The 26,738-nt window shown below is 46.1% G+C and overlaps 1 protein-coding gene across 11 annotated transcripts in view; it reads right to left on the bottom strand.

Annotated features, from left to right (window-relative positions):
• Positions 1–26,738, bottom strand: part of ATXN1 (ataxin 1) — a 246,872-nt gene that overhangs the window by 9,926 nt on the left and 210,208 nt on the right. For all 11 annotated transcript variants that reach the window (XM_069853657.1, XM_069853658.1, XM_069853662.1 and 8 more), the window contains one exon: positions 6,440–8,480. In XM_069853657.1, coding sequence (XP_069709758.1) covers positions 6,440–8,320 — 1,881 coding nt within the window. In that variant the 5' untranslated portion in view covers positions 8,321–8,480. The remainder of the gene's footprint in view (positions 1–6,439; positions 8,481–26,738) is intronic.

The following is a 26,738-nucleotide window of genomic DNA, read 5'->3' as shown; positions in this document are numbered from 1 at the left end:
GTAGAAGCTAAAAGGCAGGCAAACACCTGAATGCATACGCTCATCATCACAAGTGTGGAGCATACCAGCTGCCTGGAAAACTTTCCCTCTCCAGGAATATGGACTCACTTGAACCACAGAATCACAGAATCATTAGGTTGGAAAACACCCTCCGGATCATCGAGTCCAACCATTCCTATCAATCACTAAGCCATGCCCCTCAGCACCTCATCCAACCATCCTTTAAATGCCTCCAGGGAAGGTGATTCAATCACCTCCCTGGGCAGCCTGTTCCAGCGCCCAGTGACCCTTTCCGTAAAAAATTTTTTCCTGATGTCCAGCCTGAACCTCCCCTGGTCCAGTTTGAGGCCATTCCCTCTTGTCCTGTCCTCTATCACTTGGGAGAAGAGGCCAGATCCCTCCTCTCCACAACCTCCTTTCAGGTAGTTGTAGGCAGTGATAAGGTCTCCCCTCAGCCTCCTCTTCTCCAGGATAAACAACCCCAGCTCTCTCAGCTGCTCCTCATAAGACCTGTTCTCCAGCCCCTTCACCAGCTTTGTTGCTCTTCTCTGGACTCGCTCCAGAGCCTCAACATCCTTCTTGTGGTGAGGGGCCCAGAAGTGAACACAGGATTCAAGGAGCAGTCTCACCAGTGCCAAGTACAGATGCCATTGGCCTTCTTGGCCACCTGGGCACACCGCTGGCTCACGTTCAGTCGGCTGTCAACCAACACCCCCAGGTCCTTCTCCTCCAGGCAGCTTTCCAGCCAGACTTCTCCTAATCTGTAGCTGCACAGGGTTGTTGTGCCCCAAGTGCAGGACCCGGCATTTGGCCTTGTTAAACCTCATGCCATTGGACTCTGCCCAGTGGTCCAGCCTGTTCAGATCCCTTTGTAGAGCCTCCCGACCCTCTAGCAGATCGACACTTCCACCCAGCTTAGTACCATCTGCAAACTTGCTAAGGGTGCACTTGATGCCTTCATCCAGGTCATTGATAAAGACATTGAACAGGGCTGGACCCAGCACTGAGCCCTGGGGACACGACTTGTAACTGGCTTACAGCTGGATTTAACTCCATCTACCACCACTAGGAACATCACAGCAGGCTTGCAAAACCACCTCTCACTTTTGGGAGCGAGTAACACTGTCACAGCAAGCGTGGCTTTGCAGCATTAAATATACATTATCCACGTGAAGGAACAGAAGCAGTTTGAGATGCGCATCGCAGCCCAATTCTAAGCCACCTTTGTTTATAAATATTAAGTGTGAACCTTGGGATGAAGTTGCATGGCCTGTCTCTCAGAAGAGGTGCGACTGAACGACAGTACGGCACCCAGCAGCCCTGCCACTTCTCTACTAGTGCTGCTCACCCTCAGATGTGCCCTCCCTGCAAGCAGGGCCCAATATAGCTCCTCCCACAACCCGCTGGCTCATTTGGGGCAGGAAGACTTGACCAGGGATGTCCTACAGCTCAGAGACAGAGGCTCTAGATCCCAGAAACCACTGGATGTCAACTCTGCCTCTGACTGGTTAAGTCCATGTCAAGCACTATCAGTCAAGTGCAGTCCATGAGACAGTTAATTCTGTTGGAAAAGAACTTACGAAGTCTATAAATACATGCTATGTACTTGCGCAACTAGGCCAATGAGTAACACTGCACGTATTATCCTGCCACTCCACCTGGCCAACACAGCAAGCCACTGCACAAGAAATTTCAAAAAGAACATTTTAGAGGCGCAAGATTCCCGCCCCCACATCAATTGCTGTTATATTAAACCTTCTACAATCAGAACTGTCTGCCAACAGTCAACTACACTCATGGAAATGGTGGAAACTGAACAGTCTCTAGGTCTGGTTTATTCTCTGAATGATGGAGAAAGTGGGGTGAGGTAACTGTGAAAGCCTCATTCCTCCACATCGCTGGGAGGAAACACTCTAGCACCAGGATTTGCAGAAATATTTGCCCACTGTTTGTGATCCTATTCCATAGATATGCATCTCAGTAAGGGGACTGACTGGGAGGAGTGGTGAATATCCAGCATCTCCCATGGACTTAAATGCAAATTGCTGTCTACACAGAGCTGTAGGCTTCTTTCCAGGCATGGACCACCTGCTGGACACAGCTTTCTCCTTTATATTTCTACGTCTCTCCTCTTTCTTTCTCCCTTCTTGCGTGCTGTATTTTTTTTTTCTTTCCTCTTCTACTTTCTCATCCTTGTCAAAAGCTATTTGTATCTGTGGGCATCATACATGCTTGCGTGCATCATCCTCACCGATAAACAAGTTCCTCTTGATATAAACATGCTTCCACCTAACGTTATACTTTTTTTTTTTATTTTAACTTGGCATCCAAAACCACTTGAATGAATTGTCAGTCAGTGAAACTAATCCCAGAATTGGTAGTGGTGAACATGAATAACATCAGATAATAAAGATGGCAAAATGCTGGCATTTCCACGATCTAGTCACCGTGTGTATGTACTACTATCAATTTGAACCACAGAATGGTTTGAGTTGGCTTCCAATTCAAAACCTTAAAGATCATCCAATTCCAACCCCTCCTGCAATGGGCAGGGACACCTTCCACTAGACCAGGCTGGCCAAGGCCCCATCCAACCTGGCCTTGAACACCTCCAGGGATGGGGTATCCACAACTTCTCTGGGCAACCTGTGCCAGTGCCTACCCATTCTCATTGTGAAGAAATTCCTCCTTATGTCTAGTCTAAATCTGCCCCTCTCCAGTTTATAGCCATTCCCCCTCATCCTATCACTAGAATCCTTTGTAAAGAGTCCCTCCCGAGCTTTCTTGTAACCCGCTTCAGGTACTGGAAGGTCGCTATAATGGTTGGACTTGATGATCCGGTGGGTCTTTTTCAACCTGGTGATTCTATGATTCCTTGGAGCCTTCTCTACTCCAAGCTTAGCAACCTCAACTCTCTCAGCTTGTCCTTGTATGGGAGGTGCTCCAGCCCTCTGATCATCTTTGTAGCCCTCCTCTGGACCCGTTCCAACAGCTCCATATCCTTTTTATGTTGAGGACTCCAGAACTGGACACTACTTCAAATGAGGACTCACAAGAGAGGAATAGAGGGGCAGAATCACCTCCCTCGACCAGACGGCAACACTTCTTTTGAAATGGGTTCCCTTACAATTACCAGGACCTGTTTTACCTGGTCATTTCTGGATTCAGCTACTTTGGGATTTAAAGTAATCATTCTCTACAAGCAATAGGAGTCAAAGACCATTTAAAAGTGGAAATGCAGTAAAAACATCCCCACATTATTTTTTTCCGACCACTCCTAAACATAAAAACATAAAAACATAAAAAAATAATTTTTTGCCTATTCCCCAATATCTTGCCATGATTGTTGTAGGAGAGGAAGAGATTTCAAACTTATTCTCCAACTAAGATGATAAAGCAAGAAACCAGAATGCTGATCCCTCTTCAAACACAGTGGGGCTCTGCTGCAAACTACAGTTACATTTCTATTTTTTAAGACTGACTAGTGCAAAACCCCAAAACTTCAGTGCAGTTGCTGAATACCTGCAATTTCCTACAACCTTTTATAATTTTTTTTTTCTCAGCCAAACTCATTAAGTAAGGTAGGCAGTTCAGACTGCTCAGGAAACCCTGGCTGGAGCTGGAACACAGATGATGGTTGCTGAAAAGTCTGATGGCCTTCCCATCATTCACAAACACAGCAAATGGAGTCTTGGGGCTCACTGCTCCAACCAATGTAACAAACACTAAAGCAAAAGGTGCCTAATAAAAGTGGTTTGTGTGAACAGTATTTTAATAAATGTAGGCATGCATTTCCCAATTAAGTGCTTTTCCTTCCGATGTTATCAAAATGTGATGAAACTAGGGGTGGCAGGCTGGAAACAGAGAGAAGGAAGTGGTTCTGAAAACTATGTGCAGTTAAGCAGCGGGTTAATTTTCCTCTCAGTTTCCACATCTGGAAGAGGGCTGGATTTGCCAGGTGATTGGAAGATGGAGAAAGGAGGGAGGGTGACCTCTTTCTGCAGAAGTGCTGTGCTGGGGAGGGGCAGCTGTGGGCTTGTTGTGATACAATAAAATAGCAGCTGCACGGACCCTCCTTACTTATGTTGGAGTTGTATATGCTCAGTTAAAAATGATCTCCTACCTCTGCCCCTCACTCGGTGAGAAAATTACCTAATGTTTGCACAGAGTCTGAAAATACAAATTCATCAATATTATAATGACTTCCCAGAGATCCCTGGGAGGAGTACGTAAGTGAGCCAAAGCTAATGATAACAATGCTATTTTTGTATGCCACTTACCCTTTACAACTTACGCTCCCTTGATAACGCCACTCGAAACCCTCCCTCCTTCCAGAAGTGTGCACGCAACTGAAACTTAATTGTAATAAAATACCTTGCGAAGCTACACTACACACACAGATCTATCCCCGCTGTGCTCTGCAGATAAGATATATTTCAGTGCAGCAGCCCCACAATGCCACTGCTCAAAGCAGCGCGACTGAATACTGTTCTTTCAACGAGAAGACTAAGCCGTCTTCATGCAGGCAATTTTATAATGAGTAATGACTGCCGCATGCCTGCTAGTAAGGCTAAATGCTTTCACACAGCCATGTCGGGTGGAGGGTGAGGTCACCAGAGACTTCAAGCATGCAGAAACGATACCTCTCTCTCTCTCTCTCTCTCTCTCTCAGCCCAGGCAAGGGAAAACCAGCAGAGCCATTCCCGCTATGCAGGGACACAGCTGATCTGGGAAGAGACCCAAGCCCTGGAATCTGCAGGAAACCTAAATTAAACCCCCATTTCTAATCATATCTCTACGTGACTTGCTCTCCATTCTGGAAGCATCCCCGGTGGGAAACACAGCTGGGGAGTATTTCGGCAGCGATGATGTCAGCCCGCTGCTGATAGGCTTCTCCGTAAGGTGACACTTTGCTGGGTGAGACCCATGTGTGTGTGTGCCTGGCCTGGATTTTCACAGCCTCGGTCTCACTTGCTTTCTGCCAGAGGATGGCACTCCACCCCCTGCAAAGGCACTTTTCCCGGCACCCAGGACTACAACACATCGCCTGGCTTAACAGATCTGCCAACGAGACATGACAGAAATGCTACCTGCTAATTTGTACCTCTCCTGCTGGTGCAGAGACCGGTGGCCTGGCTGTAGGCAGAGAAATGAGAGCAAGATGAAAACTGCAGATGGGAGATTGCTGCTTTTGAAACCTCATTATTCAAGGCACCAGGGCAAATTATAGTAACTGATCCTAATCCAAGGACAGTTCCTCTAATCACAAAACCTGAGAGGCACCTAGACACAGTTAAGCAGTGGGGAAAAAGATCACATCTTTATAGGGAAAGCACTGGAGGGCTAACTTCTTTCAGCTGTGCAAATGCATGCACAGACATGAGCAAAACCACACAGGTAATCTCCACACTTGACATGAGAAAGGGGATGTGCCATATGTAGCAATTTACCATCTATGTGTAATTGGGGAAGGACAGGTCACAGACTGCTACAATTGTAAGGAATGTTTTGTGTAATCTGCTCCTCGGTACCATCATTGTTTTTCTTCTCCAAGCTGTCAGCCTGAGGTGTTTTACTATACGCATCCACATCCAGCTCCTCCCTCTCTTCCCCATTCTGGTTCTGAGGGTGCAGCATCAGGGTGGCAGATGCTGCAGTTCAGAACACTCAAACCACACCAAAAAGATTTTCAACATGATTATTTAAAATTAACACCTCTTGGTATTCTCCAGTACCTCTGAACTGCTCCAGCCTCAACACAGCAGAACCTACATCACTCAGAAAATGGACAGCATCAGGGTAAAGCTTTATGATCAATATGTACTCATTCTCAACCTAAAAATACCTTTAGAAAGTTACAGAGTTTCTTCCTACATTGCAAACCAACAAGAAACAAAGGTCAGAAGCACAGTCTGTCCAGCCAACTAGATGGATTTCTTTCCAAATTTCCCTTGAATACGCAGTGTATATGAGCCGTAGAGTGTTTAAACTACCTGCAACCAAAGCCTCAATAAAACTTGTACTGCATTTCAGTAACTTAATGTGTGGTGGAGCCATTCCTAGGCAGCTCCAAGTTTTCAAGCCATGGAAATTCACTGCCCTGTGTCCTGCCTATCTCTGTAGGATTCGAGCTGAATCTAACCTGAGGTTGTTCATGTGGAAGGTGGTTTCCTAGCTATAAGAAATAACTGGTTTATATCCAAGCGTCTACATTTATCATTGGTGTGACCCTGACGGCTCATTGGCGTGACCCTGATGGCTCATTGGCACAGTAAGACAGATGATTTTCGACACAGAGCTGGTCTCGCAGATGGAAGAGAATGATCAGGAACCCCACACGACCCCAAAACAACTGAGATGCACTGAGGAAAGCTGCACCTGGGGTGCCACAGTGCATGCCCCAGTCCACTCCCCGCACCCCACCATGCGTTGCCATTACCTGTGCTCGATGCTCCCCAACTGCAAACTGTATCACGGCAATGCCTGGGCTATGGCTGTCTTCAATCCTCTCCACAGTGCTGGAGTCTATTTTCAGGTCATTGCTAATTTCCGCACTCTGTATGAAGTCTTCTGTTTTCAAGTCCTCTACTTTCTTAAGCTCCCCATTGGCCAGCTGAATAATCGACCCCTTCATGAAGTAGGGGGGCAGTGTGGGAGGCGCGGTGGCGGGGGAAGCGATGGACTGCACCACAGGCAGGTGGATCTGCGCCTGCACCATGGTGGCTTGGTAGGCGGGCTGGGTGGTGAGGGGCTCCGCGCTGAAGTTCTCACTTTTGGGGACAGCGGTGGTGACGAACGTGTGAGGCACTGCTGCAAACTGGGGAGACGACGTTACGATCGCAGGCGCGACTCCCGACGGCTCGACATCCGCACCACCGACTGGTATCAGCAGGGACTGGGTGCCAGGGATCACCAGGTGCTGCGGCAGGCTGCCGGGGTACCCAATGGCTTGCTGCTGGCCGCTCAGGTAGCCTATCACCGGTGGCTGGGTCCCGGCATAGAAGGCTGTTGCCGGCAGCCCGACAGGGAGTTGTTCCGAGGCGCTGTGGGTGGTCTGAATGACAGTGTGAGGGGACAGTGTGGCCACCGCCTTCACCCCCTCGTGGCCCAGAGCCTGCTGCGGAGACAAAGCATAGGACCGGTGGGCTGGCTTTCCTAAGTGCAAGCTTCCCTTGTCATTGAGGGCTGAGGGAGAGGTCTCGCGGTTGGTGGCCTGCTGCACCTCCATGTCTGCCGTGGGGGTGCTGCTGTTGGGGACCACCATGACGGAGGCTCGGACACCTGAGGAATCCCGTGTGCCGTACTCGGCAGGGCTCGAGTGGACCACCACATGCCTGGTCTCGTAATGATGGGGAATTGGTTTATTGCCTGCTTTGACTAGACCCATGTCGGCAGAGGGTGAAATGCCGTACCTCCGGCTCTTCTCTATCTCACCATTCAGTACCTCCTTGGCCTGCATCACCTGCAGCCGGCTGCTCTCGGGCTTCTTGGGGGGATCCCTGGTGACAAAGTGGCCTCCCGAGTCGGTGTACTGCACCACCACTTGGGACGAAGGGCCGAGGGTGAGGGTGTGCGGGATCACTGTCTGATGAGGGTGCAGGGGGACTGGGATGGTTGGAGGAGAGACATTTCTGACGGTGCTTTGCGAAGAGCTGGAAATGTGGACGTACTGGTTCTGCTGGGTGGGTGGAGGAGACCCTGCAGCGATCAGACCAGGTGTCCTGACCAGGTGCGGTTCAACTTTGTGCCCCTGCTGGCTTAAGCCGCTCATGCTGGCCAGCAAATTGGAATAAGCCTCCAGCTGGGAGCGCTGGGATGGAGTGGTTGCAACGGCTGTAGCCGCCGCCACGGTGCCGGTCGCAGAATTAGCCGTTGGGGAAATCAGCTGTGAGGGGATGAATCCGGTGTATGATCCACCATACTGTGGCCCGACGAACTGGAAGGTGTGCTGCAGGTGCGTGTACTGCACGGGGGAAACGGAGGTCCCTGACTGGGAGAGGGCAGGCGAGTACACTGTGGGAAGAGTGGTGGACGCTGGAACAGACCTCGGTGCGCTTGGCGGGGAATAGTCCAGCCCTGCAGACAGCGACTTGTGCAAACCCTGTGGCAAGCCTGCCTCCACCGAAGATGGCCCCCCAGGCCGGTGACGGCCCCCCAGGCCGCCCTGGCCACTGGGTGTGCTGGGGAGCCATGCTAGGTTATCTGCACGGTGGTTTTCATTTGGCAGGACCGGCTTCACATCTGAAGGCAGGCTGGTGGCAGGGATTTCCCTCTTCTTAGGTGGCAGGCATTCATTGCTCCGCTCTTGGTTGGATTTCATCTTTTGCCGTCCCCCCTCCACTGTGCTTGCTTCACTGTCTGGCTGGCTCTGATTTCAGTCTGATAAATGGAAAGTCAAATTTGATTTCTGCAAGGGGTCCAGTGACTTCATGAGGAATCATCTCCCCGTGAGCACGATTCTCTGACGGCTCCTCTGGATTCTGCAACGAGAGGGTGGGCAAGGGAAAGGGGGAGTCACACTGTCAGCACTGGACAATGAGAATAAATGAGCAGACACCCTGAAACAGCAAGTGAGTAAAAGAAACACCTCTGGGAAAAAAACAAAACTCATCAGGCACTGCCACTCTCATGTCAAGGAGCAGTTGACAGCTGCACTGCAAACAGCAGTGAAAATCCTGGGCACGCCTGCTAATGCATAATGAAAATGACTGAAGGTTTAGGCAGATCAGAAACTCTCTGGACCTAACTTGGCATATTCAGTGGTGGTCACTTATTTCCCAAGGGCCCTTCCTCTGGGAAAGTCTTCCATGTCTCTAATGGGCCTCGTTCGCTCTTCCAGCCTCTCCTTCCCCTGCAACAACAACATTGCCTTCACTTTGCTGTGTCCTAAAAGGCATGGGAGCCCCGAGTAACAGGAACACATGAAATATTTATGTTAGCAACAAGTAGCTACTAGCAGAAGATGGTGGATCACTCCTGAACCTTTGAATCCCAGTGTCAACAGCAAGGTGAGCTTACATCAAGCTGGGCAGGGCTGTGGAGGCAGAAGCTGCCCCCATCCCCTCCCTGCCACATCACAGCTCCTTACTGGCACACATGCCCTTCATCTACCAGTCTGGCAATGAACCTCAGCCACACGATCCATTTACAGCAGCAGTCCAGAGCCAGAGATAGCTCTGAGCCAGGGTTTTAACGCGTGGGGTTTTCTTTCCCCCCAGTGCTGTGAACTCTCTTTTGCCACTGGCACCTCACGCCCAGGTACCTGGGCAGTGCTCTGCACTTGGGTGATGAACCCCAGTGCAAGCAGGGTGGGCAGAGCCAGTTGCCGGCACCATCTCCACCTCTGTCAGGATCCAATTCCTCTCTTTCTTAGCAACTGCCAGACCAAGGAGGCTGTGGGTATTGCACTCTCAGCCAAGACCACGTGTCCTAACTCTGAGCAACTTTGGCCTTAGGGATACCTAGCTAGGACCACTTAGAAAAGCAAGTTTCGGCTTCCTCATCCAAATCAGGAGCACCACTCCAACACTACTGTAAAAACTCATGATTTTATGTTGGGCTGATTTTGCTATTGGAGCAAACCAGTTGCTTTCTCTGCTCTGAATCATTTAATTCAGTGACTTCAGCTACCCAAAGGTAAAAAAATCAACAAAGTCTTCCTTATCTGCTAAGGAAAATACCATAACTAAATCACATTATGCTTTGAAAGGGAGCTGACAGTCTCCCTGTGCCTTCCCGAAACCTCCCCTGCCTTGTCCCACAACAAACTTTATGGAGAGTGAAACCCTTCCACAGCCCCTGTCCAGCCACTGCTTCTCATCTGCATTTCTGGCTGCTTTGAAAGACATGCAAGAATGGGCGCTGAGAAACCACGCACCTCGCATAACTGGCACCCCAACAAGAAAAGTGTGCATTATATGAAAGAAAAATGGAGAGAGAAAGAATTAAGAGAGGATGGGAAATATGAAGGAAATAGGATATAGCCCACTTTAAAGTAAATGCTGAGCAGCAGTTAACAACACTTATGGCAAGTAATATTCCTTTGGGAGATTTCTTTCCCTGCTGCCTTGCTTCTAATGAACTATAAGCCTGATGTTTATATGCATATGCAGTACTTTGAAGACATACTAGACCACAATAAAACCTATCTTTACGAGCACTCCTTATGTCTATGGTCCTCCAAGCTGATGTAAGCCTGCAGGAAAAGTCTAAACCTGCTAATAGTTTGATATAATCAGTCTTAAGTTAATTATTCCATTGTTTAAATATTGATAAAGAGTAATGAAACACCAGTAGCCACAGAGCTGGCAGAGAGGGCATGGTGGTGAAGCACTGTTTCAGGGAGGATGCCCTGGCTTTGGGGTGACAGGGAGGATGAAAGGACTCAAAACAGCTTCAAAAGAGCAAGGGCCAGCTATGCCCTGAGCATGGTGGCTCCAAGCAGCAGCTCGGCATCGCTACCATGACCCACCGGCACGTGGTGCTGCAACTGCGGCCAGACGAGGACAGCCAGGAGACAGGGTCCCTGCTATTTCAGCACAGGTCTTCCCCCTCCTCCTAACAGTTGCTCAGCGTGTCTTGGCAACAGCTAAAATTATTATATTACACATGACTTACAGATTTTTATTTTTAAGTTTGGCTAAAAATAAAATCGCCGAGCTCACATTTGCGCAGTCATCCTTGGTTAACTTTAGCTCACTGTAGCCTTCTGCCCTGGGCAGCTGGCTTTGGTAGGTAAGTCAGCAGCTCCTGGCTGAGGTGGCTGCCTGGGGACACCATGTGGGGATGCCCTTGACATGAGGCACTCGTCCTGCTCTCCTTGCCACAGGGTGCTTGCACAGGGCTGGGACCGTCCTTCCAACTCTCGTGGAGATGCACATGAGCTGTAAACACAGAATTTAAATACACTCCTGCGGGAAAAGCTGGGAGCAGAGGGCTGGCTCCTCTGAATAGGGCCACTCTTTAGCTGCGATGGACAAACCAGGCTCCCTGAAACCAGTTGTTCCAAAAGCCCAAGGTGTTTGTGTTCAGCTTCTCCACATTAAAAGTACTACTATGAAACCCGGTGAAGTTTTACTCTGCAGGAACTGAAGCAAAAGTTTTGTTCTGCTAGACAGCATTGAATCACTAAGTTTTGGGTAGCCTCCAAAGTCAAAGCTAACATCCTTCAAAAACACCAAATACTAAATCTTCCAGCGTTTTTTTTTTTGATGTGTGTAAATCTTTCATAGGGCTGACTTCATCATCATCAGTAACAAAAGGGCTGTCCAAAATCTCCTGGATAGCAAAGGAGGAATGAATAAGCTTAACGCAGACAAGGGATGAGACAGCCGTGGAACGGTGAAGACTGCCCCACTTTTCCAAGCCCAAGTACTTCACAGTTAGACTTTGAACTCTTAACAGACACAGGACTGGATTTGCAGAAATGCAAATGTGCAGCATAAAACAGCCTACTTGTACTTCAAGACTTAAAAGTAAAACGGTAAGTTTTCAGCATACCTCAAGTTCCAGCAACAGCAAAGATAAAACAGTACTGATTTGCTCAGGAAGCAATGAAAGGGAGACAACCCAGACAGAGCACCTCAAAGGAAAGAGGTACAAGACCTGGATAAACCGTTTCTTGCTAGCTGTCCCAGAAAGACGAACGCCTGCCTTCTGCAGTGTGCCGCACAATTTGTTATTTGTACACTTTTTTTTTTGATCCAAGTAATTTTTCTGACTCTCGAGATTTCCTTTCTCTTTAGCTTCGGGGATGCTGATCATGACTTGCGAGACATGCACACGAGCAGCAAACTGCAGGTGATTGTTTTGCTCCCGTTTTGTACGTGTGTGCGTGTGTCAGATGGGTGTGTGCGTGTGTGCATGCCTGTGTAATTATGGCTGGGAAGGTAGAGGGGACAAAGAGATCAGGGACAGCAGCTGGACTTTGGTATCTCTGGCAGCGAGTACACACGGAACATTGCTAAAGTGTCTGGACAGCCAGTGTCCGCTGGCAGCCTGCCCACACTTGAATTCCTGGAAAGGCTTAAGGCAGAAAAATAATCACTTGGAGGAGTCACCATCTGGGCTTGCTCTGGTCCCAAAGGGATTGCTCGCTGGAGCTCAGGATGTGCATTTTTTCATGCAAAACTCCAGCGTCTCTGCAAGGCACTTTAAATTTCACTATGTCTTCCGAAACAGTATTTTCCTACTTTTTTATCTAATAAATTTAAAAGTCATGAGATACTGGGTTGAGGGGCTGATTTTTATTTATCTGGTGTTCACTGCAGCAAGGGTGAAACTAGCAATATAAACCTCCATCCACACCGTAACGGTGCACTGTGTCCCACCATCCAGGATTGAGTCTTGGTGTGCAGAGAAGCTGGGACCAGACTCACAAACCACCACAGCACCTGGCTAGGTAAATGGTGAAATTTTCACTGCCTTCAAAAATCAGTCACTTTTTGCAGTCCCATGATGTAGCTAGCAACATTTTTAGGTGTCTAAAACACCTTCTGGTCCCTCATCCTCCCTTACTTCAGCTGCTTTAACAAATTCACGCTGACATTTGCCACCAGGAGCAAGGGCTTGGATCACCCACTAGCCTGTCTTATTACATGGAGAAAGCACCCAAGGGGGGCACCCATCAGCCTCCAGCTTCAGAGATATTCATTCAAATCAGTCTCTTGTTGTCAAAAGGCTCCTTTGACCCCAAACCCTAATTAGATACAGATCATGACTTTTTAACTTTGACCTTCCAGCTCCAGTTATGATCAGTAATTTCTCACATTTATCCACTCAATAAGAAAAAAAACGGATCTCCCTTCTGTCAGGCACCACTGTCCTGCCTGGCAAGTAAACATCAATGCAATATTCAAAGAGTACACCAAAAAAACTATCCTTTGAATCGAGTGTGACGCACACCCGTCTGTGTCTGAGGTGTTACCAGGCAGAAGCAGCAGCGTGGTCTCATGCTCCTGCCTCTAATTGCCCGCCCATCCCATCACGATAGCATGAGCAAGTAATTTTGGCAGCGCTGGAAATCAGTGGGAAGGGAGGGCACTTTGTCCCTCCTCTCGGAGGAGGCTGGCATCTTGCAGGAACAGATTCAGAGAGATAAAAAGCCAGACACATTGCAGAGGGCTCCGCAGCTGCATTTTAGCTCTCAGACTCTATACGCCAGCTTCCTCCCCCACCCCCCTGCCCCACTCTACACCCTGCCCACTGCCAGCTACATATTCATAATTGTAACTGCTACAGATTTCATTAGCCTTGCCATGTGCAGCTCAGCGCATGTCAACAACAGCTATAGGAGTTTATTGTCCAATCCAACCAATTTCACAGCTCTCTGGCAGATTTCCCAGGAGGGCCAACTGCAGAGATCCATTAATAAGAAACATGAAAACCTCTAATAACATTTGAAATTCTCCTCCTGAAAGTAAAGGATTGCTGATCAGAACTGCATCTGCAAGACAGACTGTCCGCTGTAGTGTGAGCTCTTATTACACGGCTGGGAATCTGCCACAGCTACTTGCCACAGGTTTCTGCAGAGCAAGGAGCTATTCTGCATGTTCCTCCTCTCCTCAGTCAGAACAGACAGCCTCCACGTAATATAAGAAACAAGTGATACACGCAAGCCTCAGCGAGCACATCAGTGGGTGTCGGATGCCCAATGGCTCAACATTCCCATGGAATTTTATGATGCAAGATGATATAAGTATGATGATACAGTGTTGAGAGAGGAACATTTCGGAGAGAAAAAATAGTGTTAAGATATGCTCCCAAAAGGACAGACAGATGATGGAGTTCCAGGACAGCCATTCACTCGATGTCATTCATGAATGCAGGCAACAGAAAAAGATTACCAGAGAGCTACTCCACTGGTTAACTCCTCTGCTGCTTAGCTCCTTAATTTTAAGGCTAGGGAGAGATCTTCATGTTCTGAACAGGGCACACACCTCCTCTAGTCCTGTCCTACTACAGTTACACACACGTAGTTATATTGTGTGATGGGTGTATGGTAGAATTAGCCTAAGCTTCAGACAGACCAACTGCTAAATTAATGACACTTCAATTAACTTGCAGAAGTTTGGAGGTTTCTGCCATCAGTTCACCCGTGTGCCATCACCTGGTTCTGCGACAGGAATGATGCCTGTATTCTCAGCGTCTGTAAAGTCATGCCATGCACATCATGCTTTTCCATGCACATGTACAGCAATGCAGCTACGTGTAAGCCTTACAAGACTACGAGTATCATGGGTGATCTGAGTAGATTCACAGCTGCCTACTCATTGATTCCAAGTTTTTTGACAAAAAAAGAACTATTAGCAACAGTGATTGCTCCTCTTCCAGCATGCTTTGCAGAGAGGTGGCATCACAAAGTGCAGCATAAGATGCCAAGCAGGCAGGCTGGAAGAGAGCCATAAGTCATCCCCTGACAGGGCTGCTGCTGGAGAGTTTTGCATGTCAGCCAGCTCTCCCCCTTCCCAGTCCACCCCACAGGCAGCAACCTCACTCCCCAAAACAGAAATCCCCTGTCTCCCAGTGTCAAACCCAGGCACTCAAATATCACAAGTCAGGCCCCTCTTCATGCCCCTGAAACACATGATACCGATCTCCAAATACAGGGTCTCTAATACTGATAATGGTGGAAGTTAATGCATTTTTAATTAGTTTTCCTTTTAACTCACCCTTCTGCGCTGTAAGGCCTTTCAGGCTCGTGGTCCTAGCTTTTCCCTGTAACCCACAAGACCAGAAACTTGCTATTTTAGCTAACAGTGGAATTTCCCATCTCATCATCTGACACCAGGAACTGTAGTTATGTGAAACAGCATCAGATATCTAGAGTCTAGTGATAAAAAAGCAAGAGCTGACAACACTGATTACAGCTAAATTTCTTTGAGGATGAAGGGCTGGAATCCAGAGCTTCCTGCCTCTATGGAGGATGGGGAAAAAGGATTTAACTTCTACGACCTGACAGAGGTTTGCCAAACGCCTCCAAAGCCATGCTCCTGAAGCCTCAGAGGCCCCTGTGTCAAGAGCATCAGGACCACCAACTCAAGATCATAGGAAGGCAGTGTCCCCCTTCACACACACACAGCACTTTTGGTGGCAATAGGGAAGCTGTGGTGCCAACATACACATTTTAAAGCGCTCCTTTAACCCCACAGCAGGGTGGAAAGGCAGTTCCCACCTATGTCGCTCCACAAGGGGCCAGATGGAGCATCTAACCTTCTATCTCCTGCACCGTATTGACTGCTGCCAGTGCAGGATGGCAGATTTACAGGACCAGCTTGTCTGGTATTGCAGTGACATCCTTCCCTCTTACACTCATCCCCTAGAGGTGCTTCTGCAGTTAAATGAGTGATTAGAGTTCATTTATAAACAAGCATAATGCCAAAATTACTTTGTTGATGTTTTTCATTTATCTAAAATGTGCCCAGCTACAATGGGAACTGCCTACACAATTTTCCATTGAAAATTTCACGAGTGACTATAAACGTAGCGACACCCACTCGACGCTCATTTTAACTTGTGACAGAAACTGTCATGCCTGTATGAACACATTTGCACTGCAGATATGTCACACAGGTCTCCTTCCATGTGTCTGAAAACGCTAACGCTCTCTTCTTCTTCGGCAACACAAATGCTGCCAGGAGAGGTGAGTAAGACCACCATGAAAAATTACAGAAACTGGGGGCATTTCACTCCTTTGAAGATCCAGCCAGTAATATTAGCAAAAAATGCAGCCTGTTTGGAGGAGGCATTTTACAGATGAGGACAGGCTCTCCTAGGGAGTAATGTACCTTTAAGCCTGGTTGATGTGAGAGCACAGCTTTAGGGTCAGATTTGGAAAGGTCAGCTGCACGCTCCATGCCTTTCCTTGGAAGCCCTCCCTGCAGACTGCTTGTCTGGTAGGTTCCACGTGCTAGCAAATTAGACTACAATTAGTCCATCTGTAAAGCGCAAAACATGAATTGACGTTAAATTCCCATTGAAATGAATTCAAACAACTTGCCTTCTCTCAGGCTTCATTCAGCAAAGCTTTAACTTGAAGTAATCTTGCATGAGCCCTTGCTCATAGCCCCAGCACACACGCGGTGCCCTCCCAAATCAGGATCACTGACTGTCACCACTGACAGAACGAAAATGCCGGCAGCAGACCCCGGCTCCAAGGCATGCAGTGTGCTCCCCCAGCACTGCAGAAGGCTGACAGCAAGTTCAACATCCTCCCCGAGCCACCTCTTGGGCCTGTCTTTCTCTAATTCATCCATTTCTTTTTCATTCAGGGTCAGCCACATGCGGGTGTGCCCAACAGCCCTCCCCACTTGTCCCGCACAGACCCTCAAACTGGCAATCTAAACGCGGGCAGCATCGTGGGGTCACTGCATGTACAAATGACCATGGGGAAAAAATTAAAGCCAGATCAGCTCTTCTACACTCTACCTACCCACAGAACACCTGTCCTGGCCCCGCAGCCCACAAAACCAATCGCCTAGTCACTCTTCCCAACTCAGAGTTGTAAGGAGCCTCCCTCCTGCTTCACAGGGAATGTGGCAGGCAGATAAAATGGGCACAGAGGCCAAATCCATCACCAGCACCATTTGACTGAGGCCAGCATGGTGAGAGTGAGATTTCCCCAACCGTTCTATCTGACAAGGCAACACAGAAAACGATCAAAAGAAAATTGAAATAATACAGGTTTATAACAATATAGCAGGTTCCACAGTCACAGGCTCCAGTTGCAATTAAAAAACCCACCCATTCCAACTAAGAATGCAAATCATCAGCATTGCTCTCAAGCAAGGAATGTTGACAAATGAAGGCGGTGTGCTAACAGGCAGTGCCAGTGCTCTTAATTTAAGATTGTGAGAAACAAAGGTATGTACCATCCAGGACTGCCAGAAAGAATTCGCTTTAAACAGCAATCAAAAAGAACTGGAAGGGTTTAAAAATTACTTCTCTTACAAAAAAAAAAAATGATAGAAGAAAACCTTTAGCTTCCCTTCTCCCAGCCAACTGAAGAAGCAATGAGAAAATAAAAATCACACAGCTCCTATAAAGGTTATTTATATAGGAGTTTTGAACTCAGGAACTAAAAACATTCCTGCATTGGACATGTGGGTCCAGTGAATCACAGCTTGGAAATCCGAATGGACCTTTTGTAAAAGCCACTGAGCCACAAACATGCCTTCTCACTGCTGCAATCACTTCTGTGAAAGCATCTTACCCATCTGCCACTGGAAATCCACAGCGCAGAGACAAGTGACTCCCCGACACCGGTGAAATGGACAAAAGGATGACTAGCTACCTGCAGCTGGTTTCAATCAAAAAGCTGAATAATTACTGCAACCCTCTCCTGTGGCTCATATGGAGCACAGCATGGAGCTGTAAAGCGTTATGCAAGTCTAATGTGCTGCCAGATCTCTTAGAGCAGGCAGCAGCCAAGTCACTCCCTCCCACCATTGGCTCAGCTTCATTAACTTAATCAGGTATTCATTCATTCATTCACTCACTCATTCAAAAAAAATTTTTTTTTACACTAAAGCTGGCAAATAGCCAGTGCCATGCATGCAAGGAGCGTGCTCACACCAGTCACCAGAGCTGGAATAAAAAGGGCAATCTAATGTTCATTGCACTTTGAGAGAGGCGTTGCTTTTGCAGGCAGCCGAGGTGAGCAGGCACTTTTGCCACCAGCCTTCCCAAAAGCACAGAGGGCACGGGAGCTGCAATGGGGACAGAAGCCGACTCTGGAGACTGTGGAATGGAGAGCAGCCCTGCAAGTCAGTGCAGCCAGCAAGCAACAGAGTAGAGTTCTTCCCCAGAACAATGGACTAATGAATGAATTTGATTATTTAGGAGGGAAAAAGGAATTGTGGCAGGATTAATTCAGCTCATTCTGTTGCAAGGTTCCTACCCTTTCTTTTGCACATACCACATATGCTGCACAGCTTGGTCCAGACAGAAGGGAACAAAGCAGAAGATTAAAAAAAAAAAAAAGAATAAAAAGGAGAAGCATCACACAGCCAGAGTTCAGAGAAATTGGTAATGGAAATCTCTGTTTGACCTCTGTATCCGTAAATGTAAGACTTCCCGCAGGCCTGTAGCTTTCAAGCATCAGATCAAGTCCCCTCCCTTCCACAGCTCTTGCACTTGTTTTTCTTAGTCTTTACATGTAAGTTTGCAAAGAACGCTATTTCTTCCCTCTAGCTGTCATCAGAATGACTTTCAATGCATTTTTTTTTCCCATCAAGCTACAAGAAAGCTGCTGTATGACTACACTAAAAAGCAGGCCTTCAGAGTCAGCTCTGATTTTACTGTGAAGAGTTTTGTGCAGCGAGCCAGGCTGGGCATTAAGGACAGGGGAGAGGTGCTACATTTCCCACAGCGGGAGCTGAGCAACAGTGTGAAAGCAGTCAGCATCTCTCCTTATCTCATTCTGCCCTGTGCAAAAAAAAATACAAGGTGGCAGGTTACTCTGACCAAGTCCATAAGTAACATGGAAATACAAAGCACTCCAAGTATTGCAAACTGGTTAAATGATGACAATTATACACTCAACTCCAAATCCTCAGCCACAAACCTGGCTGACATGCCCCAAGGGCATTTGCACTCCTTAGCTTCCTCCAGTGATGCAAATCAGACCTCACAACCCTCCATCTTCTATTTTCATAGACAGCACATGTTCCCTGCAGGAACTTTAACCACTTCTCTAGCTAGCCTGTAAGTCACCGTTTCTCTTCAGACAAAAAAAAACAACACCCCAGATCTTTGAAGTCCACTGCCACAAACCACAATATAAATGGCAAGTCAGACAAAGGCAGTTCAGATGCACTTGGCAAAAGCATGTAGAAGACCCCCAGCCAACACCCGTTACTCTGACCCTGCCTCTTCCTCTGACCATGCCACTGAAGCCCATGGTTAACATATGGATCTCCTCTTGAAGTTCTCTGTAGGTGTACATACTGAAGAGCATCTAAGTACCCAGCACACAAGCAAACGCACAGCTTCTGGGAACCAGCTGTTGAGACATGCAAGGGCTATAAGTGAACGTCATGTATTCCAGCTCATCAGCAAGTATGGCCGAATATTGCTTCTTCAGCTGCTACATGACCACATGGAATTTGCTGAATAGAAAACAAAAACTACTCAAGATGCTTTTAATGCATTAAAAGAATTTTTTAAAAAAAGAGAAAGAGATGAAAAAGTGTCTAAAGGCGACACTGTTCTTAGTCCTTGGTCATCTTAGTCCTTGGTCATCTTAGTCCATAGGCCATCAGCCGAGCAGCCTCAAAGGACTCCACACACAAGTTAGTCTCCTTCATCAGAAGTTTAATCTCAAGCTAAAGGCTTTTAAATTATCCAAGCACTTACACACTTTGTCTCTTTCATTACATTGGTCCCCGTCTCTAACCTTTCTCTAAACGGGGTCTGATGCTTGGAGATTCCTCCTCTTCTTTTCACTTCACCTCCCTTCTCTTGCCGCCCTGACAGAACTACTTCATTCAAGACACAATCTGATTCCTTCCTCCTCTGCTCATGCCACCAGTCTTAGCTTCCCGTTTCCTGCTTAAACAGCTGCTCAAGCCTTTCCTCTTCGCAGCAACCTTCTTTCCAAGTATCCGGACAAGCATCACCATCAGAATCCACCTTCTGAGCCTCTCCTCCACACACAGGAGCACCCAGCGAGGTATGACTGCTAACACGTGAAGTAGCTACGTGGGTTTTAAAGCAGGCTATCAGAAGAAGGATGGGATCACAACAAAGCAGGAGAAGAAAACCAGCCCAGGAACGTGATGAGTATTTTATCCCAAACAATCCAAACTTGGGCAGAGATTACAGTTTGGTCTAGATAAATAAAAGGGATGTGTTTTTTGCAGATCTGCTTCTTTATATGAATCATTTAACTTCTCACTCTGAAAGAATCATCAGAAGAATGTGAGGTTTCATGATTCAAGGTAGGAGAATGAGAAGGCAATATTTCAGCACTGTGAAATGAAGCTTGCGTGTCTAACCGCACCGCCAGCTCAGAGTTCACTTCTCACAAGTGTCAAGTATATTTTCCCTGCTGTATCTCTGCAAGTCCCAGTTCTGTCTGCTGTCATCTCTCATGGGATTAACCTAATCCCTGAAATAGCAGAAAAAAAAATCATCTTTTTTGCTGGGGAAACAGGATCACGTCTCAAGCACACACTGAAAAACTCAAAATGTATGTATCATTTATTGTAACTCCATTTATCCACCCAGTGTTGACAGTATATATACAAATGATGCCCATAACAAAATGCTGAACTGCAGTCCAATGTATTCAGTGGTATTTCTTAGAGATTTCCACTCGCTTCTGCCATTTTGCTGCTCACATTCCTTACACTTCAGCATATTCAAGCAGCTGCCTGTTTATACAAACACAGCCTGAAACAGAAATGTTGATTACCTTCATCAAAGCTGGTGGCTTTAGCTGTATCCATTGGTCTGAACTAGAAAGTGGTGCAGAGGCAATCAAAAGCTAGTTGTTCATTTTAAATATGTTAACTCGTGATCCAGCTACAAAGGGGGACTTCACAGCTTTCTAAGCACAGAAATTCACCTTTCTGGAGTATTATTTATAATATGAATGGACTGCGATGTTGACCTTTTAAATTTGTTATATCACATTATACAGAGCAGGTACAACTTACTGTACAGCTCCTTTCATACACAAATACATGATGGTGCGTTTCTGGATTTTATTGGCAGTTCTTGGGCCCACACCAGCTAATCTGGCTCATGACTGTGCATCTTCTACTGACAAAGCTCTCCTACCAGGTAGGGCAGCCTTTTGCACAGCGCCCAGTAAAACTGCATTTAGCCCTTTTGTAGCAACAGACGCATCCGACTGAAGTCTGCCAGTGCGCTTCAGTGGGTACTACCTGCAGCGCTTTGAAGTGCTCCCTCCAGACTGGGGCTAAGGAAAAGCTTAGTGTCAAAGCTCGTCCTCTAACCAACAGTGATCTAATGATAGGATTTCAGTTTCTGCATCAGCTAAGGACCTTTCAGAACCACTCCAACTAAATTAGGGGAAGGGAAAGAGATTCAGCCAGGGGTCTGAGCGCTCAAAACCTTTCAGCATTCCTCTTCAAAACAGTGTTTAAGTGCTGTTTTCCCAGAGAACAGTTGAAATAGGTTCAGATTCTCCCACTGCAAAGTAGAACCCACTGAGGAGACTTTCTTGGGAGAAGAAGGAAGGAGTCCCTTGAAAAAAAACCTGCCTCATCTCACCAAGGTGTCTGCTCCAATGAGGATAAACAAGAACATTAACAGCTGGTCAAGGCTGCTTGTGGAGACAATATTCAGAAGTGACAGCTACATTATAGACACGATGTATCCCACTGTACCACAACTTCCCCTGTGGCCTCAGAGACATCAGAATCATAGAATCATAGGATCATTTAGGTTGGAAAAGACCTTTAAGATAATTGAGTCCAACTGTAAAGCTAAGACTGCCAACTCCACCACTAAACCGTCTCCCTAAGCGCCACATCTACATGTCTTTCAAATACCTCCAAGTAGGGTGACTTAACCACTTCCCTGGGCAGCCTCTTCCAATGCTTAATAACTCTTACATGAAAAAATTGTGACTGGCTGCCAATTGGATTTAACTCCATTCACCACAACTTTTTTGGGCTTGGCCATCCATACAATTTTTTACCCATTGAAGAGTACACCCATCCAAGGCATGAGCAGCCAGTTTCTGAAGGAGAATAGTGGGAGAAAGGGTGTCAAAGACTTTACTAAAGTCTAGGTAAACAACATCCATAGCCTTTCCCTAATCCACTAAATGAGTCACCTTGTCATAGAACGAGATCAGGTTAGTCAGGTAGGACCTGCCTTTCCTAAACCCATGCTAACTGGACCTGATCACATGGTCATCCTGTATGTGCCGCATGATGGCACCCAGGATGATCTGCTCCATAACCTTCCCCAGCAGCAAGGTCAGACTGATGGGTCTGTAGCTCCTCAGGTCCTCCTTCCAGCCATTCTTGTAGATGGGCATCACTTTTGGTAACCTCCAGCCAACCAGGACCTTCCTGGTTGGCCAGGACTGCTGATAAATGATGGGAAGCGGCTTGGTGAGCACTTCTGCTCCCTCAGTGGGGATCCCTTGGATGGATCACATCTCACCCCCCGGTCTTATGTGTGTCTAAGTGCTGCACCAGGTCGCTAACCATTTTCCCTGGGATTATGGGGGCTTCATTCTGCTCTCCATCCCTGTCCTCCAGTTCAGGGGTCTGGGTACCCGGTTTTACTACTGAAGAGAAGAAGGCATTAAGTACCTAAACCTTTTCTTTATTCTTTGTCACTATGTTTCGCATCCACATAAAGATTCTACTTAGGCCTCCTTTTGCTGCTAATTACTTGCCACTGTCATTCCTACAGTGAAAAGAAAAAGGGACTTGTTTTTTCCCTAGTTTTATTTACACTCATATAGTCCTGGACTGAGTGATTTTCCAGCATCTGATCTGTTTACCACTCTCTCCCTCTTCCTACTCTGTTTTTTCCTTCTGAATGCATAATGACTTTACATCTGTTAATCTGGTTTGGGGTTTTTTTGGTTTTTTTATCTGCGGTTTTTCACTTGTAGACTCCTTATGGTAGATGCGGAATATAATGCTGCTTCTTTTGCCTTTTGTGATCATTGTGTTTACAAATAAAAGTTAGATTTTCTTAGAAACGTGAAGTAACTACTACAACGCATGATACATAATCTCTTTGGTTCTTTGGACACATTAGAAAAATATGGAATAACCAGAAGAAAATTTTTCACTATGAGAACAGTTAAACAGTGGAATAATCTCCCCAGGGAAGTGGTGGATTCCCCTACACTGGACACTTCTAAGGCTCAGCTTGACAGAGTTCTGGGCCATCTCATTTAAACCATATATTACCTGAAAGGTTACACCAGATAATCCCCGAGGTCCATTTTAACCTGGCATTCTGTGATTCCGTGAACCATGAGATCATACAACCAGGGTGACTAAAACATCATAATCAACAGTCACTACTTATTCAACTCCTGAGGACGAAAAACTTTCTTAATGCTCTGCTATGAGGCCAGTGAAACTAAAATGAAAATAAGCTACGCAGTCACTGTTGCCTTGAGGTAAAAATTAAATAAGGACTAATAGAAGTTAGTAGAAGTTAGTAATTATAATAGAAGTGGCAAGAATCTTTCAATGAAAATTCATATTAGGAAATGCTTGTTTTCAAACCTGAATCTGTTGGAGGGAAAAAATGTTTGAATATGTTTACAGCTGCGGAAAACTCCTGGAATTTCTTTGCAAATATTTTCCCAGTAATATTGAAAACAATAATCCATTTGTTGGGCCCAAAATAAAGGTTTACTTTAAACATTTAATGAATGCTGCAACTGCAAGAGAAATTTGGTTTGAAATGAAGCCATCCTCTAGCTGGATTACAGAACTATAGGCTTTGTTGTACAGTTTTATTAAATACTATTACCTAATATCTGATTTTCACTGTATCTCAGTTTTTTTAAGTTTTCCTCCCACTACAGTATGACACATGGCAGAAGTATTGTTTCCTCTTAGCTCTGGTAACTAATTAGATTTCAATCTTTTGTATCTGGGGCAAGACCTACCCAAGTATTCTGAAACATCGCCAGGTTGATTACCTATGTATGTTAAAATTCCCGTCCTTGTTCTTGGCTGGTAAAAACCATGAGCTGCACTGGAAAAAGAATCTTTCTTTTTCTGTGATGGCATCATTCAACTCTCTCCCGGAGGCTCCAATTCTGCTCGCAAAATCTTCCCTTTCGGCTCAAACTGCTGCTGAAACAGCACAGTTTCTTCTCTGATGTACATCTGGTTTGAGATGACAGCTATTGCATTGGTTTAATGAGAGGGAAAAGGAGAAAGAGAGGGAAGGGAACTGCTGGTGTGCATGGTGAACTGGGGCTGAAGGAGCTGCAACATCTCAGCAGAAGCCATACTGCTGGTCCATCCCATTCAATGGGAAGGGAAGGAAAGAAAACACATCTCCTACAAATAGGTTGCCCAAGCTGTTGCTGCAAGTTGCTGGCATGGCGAACAGAACTGGCACCACAGCATTTCTCTGCTGTCAGGATGAGGCTTTTTGGTGTTCAGAGAAGCAAGTTAATGAGATCTTCTGTTGGTCCAAAAGACATTTCTCACATAGACTGCATTGTTACAGCTTTATCAGCTAAACAATTTCAGTTCACTAGTGGGCTGCTAGCAAGGATGGGAATATGCTCATTACACTTAACCACTAAAAATGTTAGAAGACTTTAAAAAACGGTTTTAGCAGGTGATTTTGACATCAATGCCCTGTGACACCACTCAGCACAACAGTGCTGAAAACACTCTAGAGAGGACCTACCACAGTGAGAGTAACAGAACTAGTGACTCAAATGTCTCACCTATGTCAAGATTTTGCCCTGGACCCCCACTGACACTCACAGTAGCTGCTACGTGAAGTGTACGATGTGTGAGATTCCAAGGGGAGCAATGCACCCTGAAAACACTGTAAGCTGCAGCACGGCCACACTGTGCGCTGCAGCACGGCCACACTGTGCACCAGCACATAATGATTCTTCCATGTAGTTGCATACCTACATTCATCAAAATCCCATGTATGTCACAGATAAACTATGAGCTCACAGAAGACCAACGAAAAAACACCTGCGTACCACCTACAGCACAGACCTAAGGCTCCAATTAGACTAGGTGCCACCTTGCACAGCTTACTTCGTTTACAGAAACATTTCCAGTGGAAGATGCAGACAAATCAGCCCTGGGATCACCAGCAGCAGCTGCTGCTTTCTGCTCACAGAGTGTTGAGCAGATCAACAGAGACAAGCTCCTGCTCACATCAAAATCTCTAAGATGTGGATGACAACCCTGTTTTAATTAAAAGACACAGGACAGACTACAGAAAAATTGTCACTCAGCAGCTTTAACTCAAAATCAAGCTGGCCTGACAAAAACCAGCAGCTTTTCCAGTTCTCAATCTGTGGTCTCTTTTTACAATCCTGGTCTAAAATTATTTCCCCCACATGTTCTGTTCTTTTCTGAATTACAGTTTTAGTGTTCTTCTTTATTTTCCTAATTTCTGTCATTCTTGCTTGCTCTTAAATGTTAATTTCTGTCCTTCCTTCAGTATAAGTTAAAATGCCACTATCACTAACAGCATGAGACTGAGTCAGAATTCAGATTGTGCACTCACTCATTTCTGACTCTAGGAAAAAATTACTAAAAGCAAAAAAAAAATCACTGTGGATAACAGTCCTGCTCACCAATGCCCAGAACAGCATTACTGCACTAGTACAGGCTTTCATTAAAAATATATGATTGCTATGAAGTGTTTATTGTGTCACTCTAAGAAAAAAAAAAAAGTTTTGCTCTGTCCTATCTGTTCCTACACCCCCAACCTTAAGCCTATGGAAAACACACTGACAAGACTGGCAGGCTCATATGAGCATTGCTTCACATTTTCAGCATGTTCTTAAGGTTGATTTGTTTTGCATTACTCCGATTTTAACCACATAAAGCAGTGGCAAAAGAACCTTGCTCAGAGGGTTTTCTTGTACCCTTGCATGGGGGGATCACTCTGTTCTTGTTCATTGCAGGGAATCCACATTTCATAGGCATGTGAGTACAAAATTTCTGAAAAACCTCAAACTGCTGATCTCAAAGAGGGATTAAGCAATGTTAAATGCGTATGTGAATTCCCATTTGTTTTGGATTAAATGGTATTTAAGTATAATGTTTATAGAGAAGAGCTGATGCAAGACAACCTCTCCATTTTCTTCATTTCCTACCTGCAGAATATGGTCTGGAAGACACTGGAGGCAGAGGAGCTAACACAACTAGGATTATTCTGGTCGTCTAAGAAAGTGCTTTATAATAAACACTTCCTGAGAGTTACTACCTAAAGTCTTGCTCCTTTATTGTTAGAAGTTGTTTGTTGCAGTGGGAACAAGATCAAGCCTTTCTTATACCAGGAATTTATTAACAAGCCAAATCATAGCTGTAGCACACAAGTGATGTGACTACAAAATCAGCTGTAAGAGACCTGCAAATCAGACTTTTAGAGATTTCCTTTGTAAAATGATACGTCAAAGATTTCAGTAAACACAGGCCTAATTCTGCCTCCACAACACCTCTAAAAGGCCCTAGAACCTCAAGTACAAGTTTATTTGGATACAGTATTTCCATCAGTTGCTTCTATACTTGTCCAAAAGCATGTGTGACACCACACCTCTATAGGCCATATATGCTCTTACAAATACCCTTCACATGAAGGTAATTGAGAGCCTTGCAGCAAAATCAGAATTGGGATGCGATTAAATGAGTAGAAACAGATTCCCTCCATGAGCATAGGCTATTTTCATGCAGTGGGAGCAGTGGCAGAACAGAGAAGACAAAGTCTGTCCTTCGCCATGAGAAAAGAAAAAAGCCAGTAATGAACAACAGTCTTTAAAAATCACAGTTTGGCAGTTGCAGAAGATTACCTAATTACCATCATATTTAATATTATATGGCTGTAATAATTCTCTGTTATCATCAAGCTGCTAGAAAATGGGAAAGTGGCTGTGATGTCTTACAGGATAGATAATGGGAAGGAGAGTCTCTGCCCTCTGGGTCCTTGGTTTGGAGCCACCCCGGGTTGGAAGTGAAAGTCATTCCTGATGGGCAACCTCTCTGAAGTGAGCTGATGTTGTCAGGCTAGGTCCAACTCCA

Source organism: Phaenicophaeus curvirostris, chromosome 3 (genome assembly GCF_032191515.1).
Source record: "Phaenicophaeus curvirostris isolate KB17595 chromosome 3, BPBGC_Pcur_1.0, whole genome shotgun sequence".
Lineage (NCBI taxonomy): Eukaryota > Metazoa > Chordata > Aves > Cuculiformes > Cuculidae > Phaenicophaeus > Phaenicophaeus curvirostris.
This window is presented reverse-complemented; position numbering and strand designations above follow the sequence as displayed.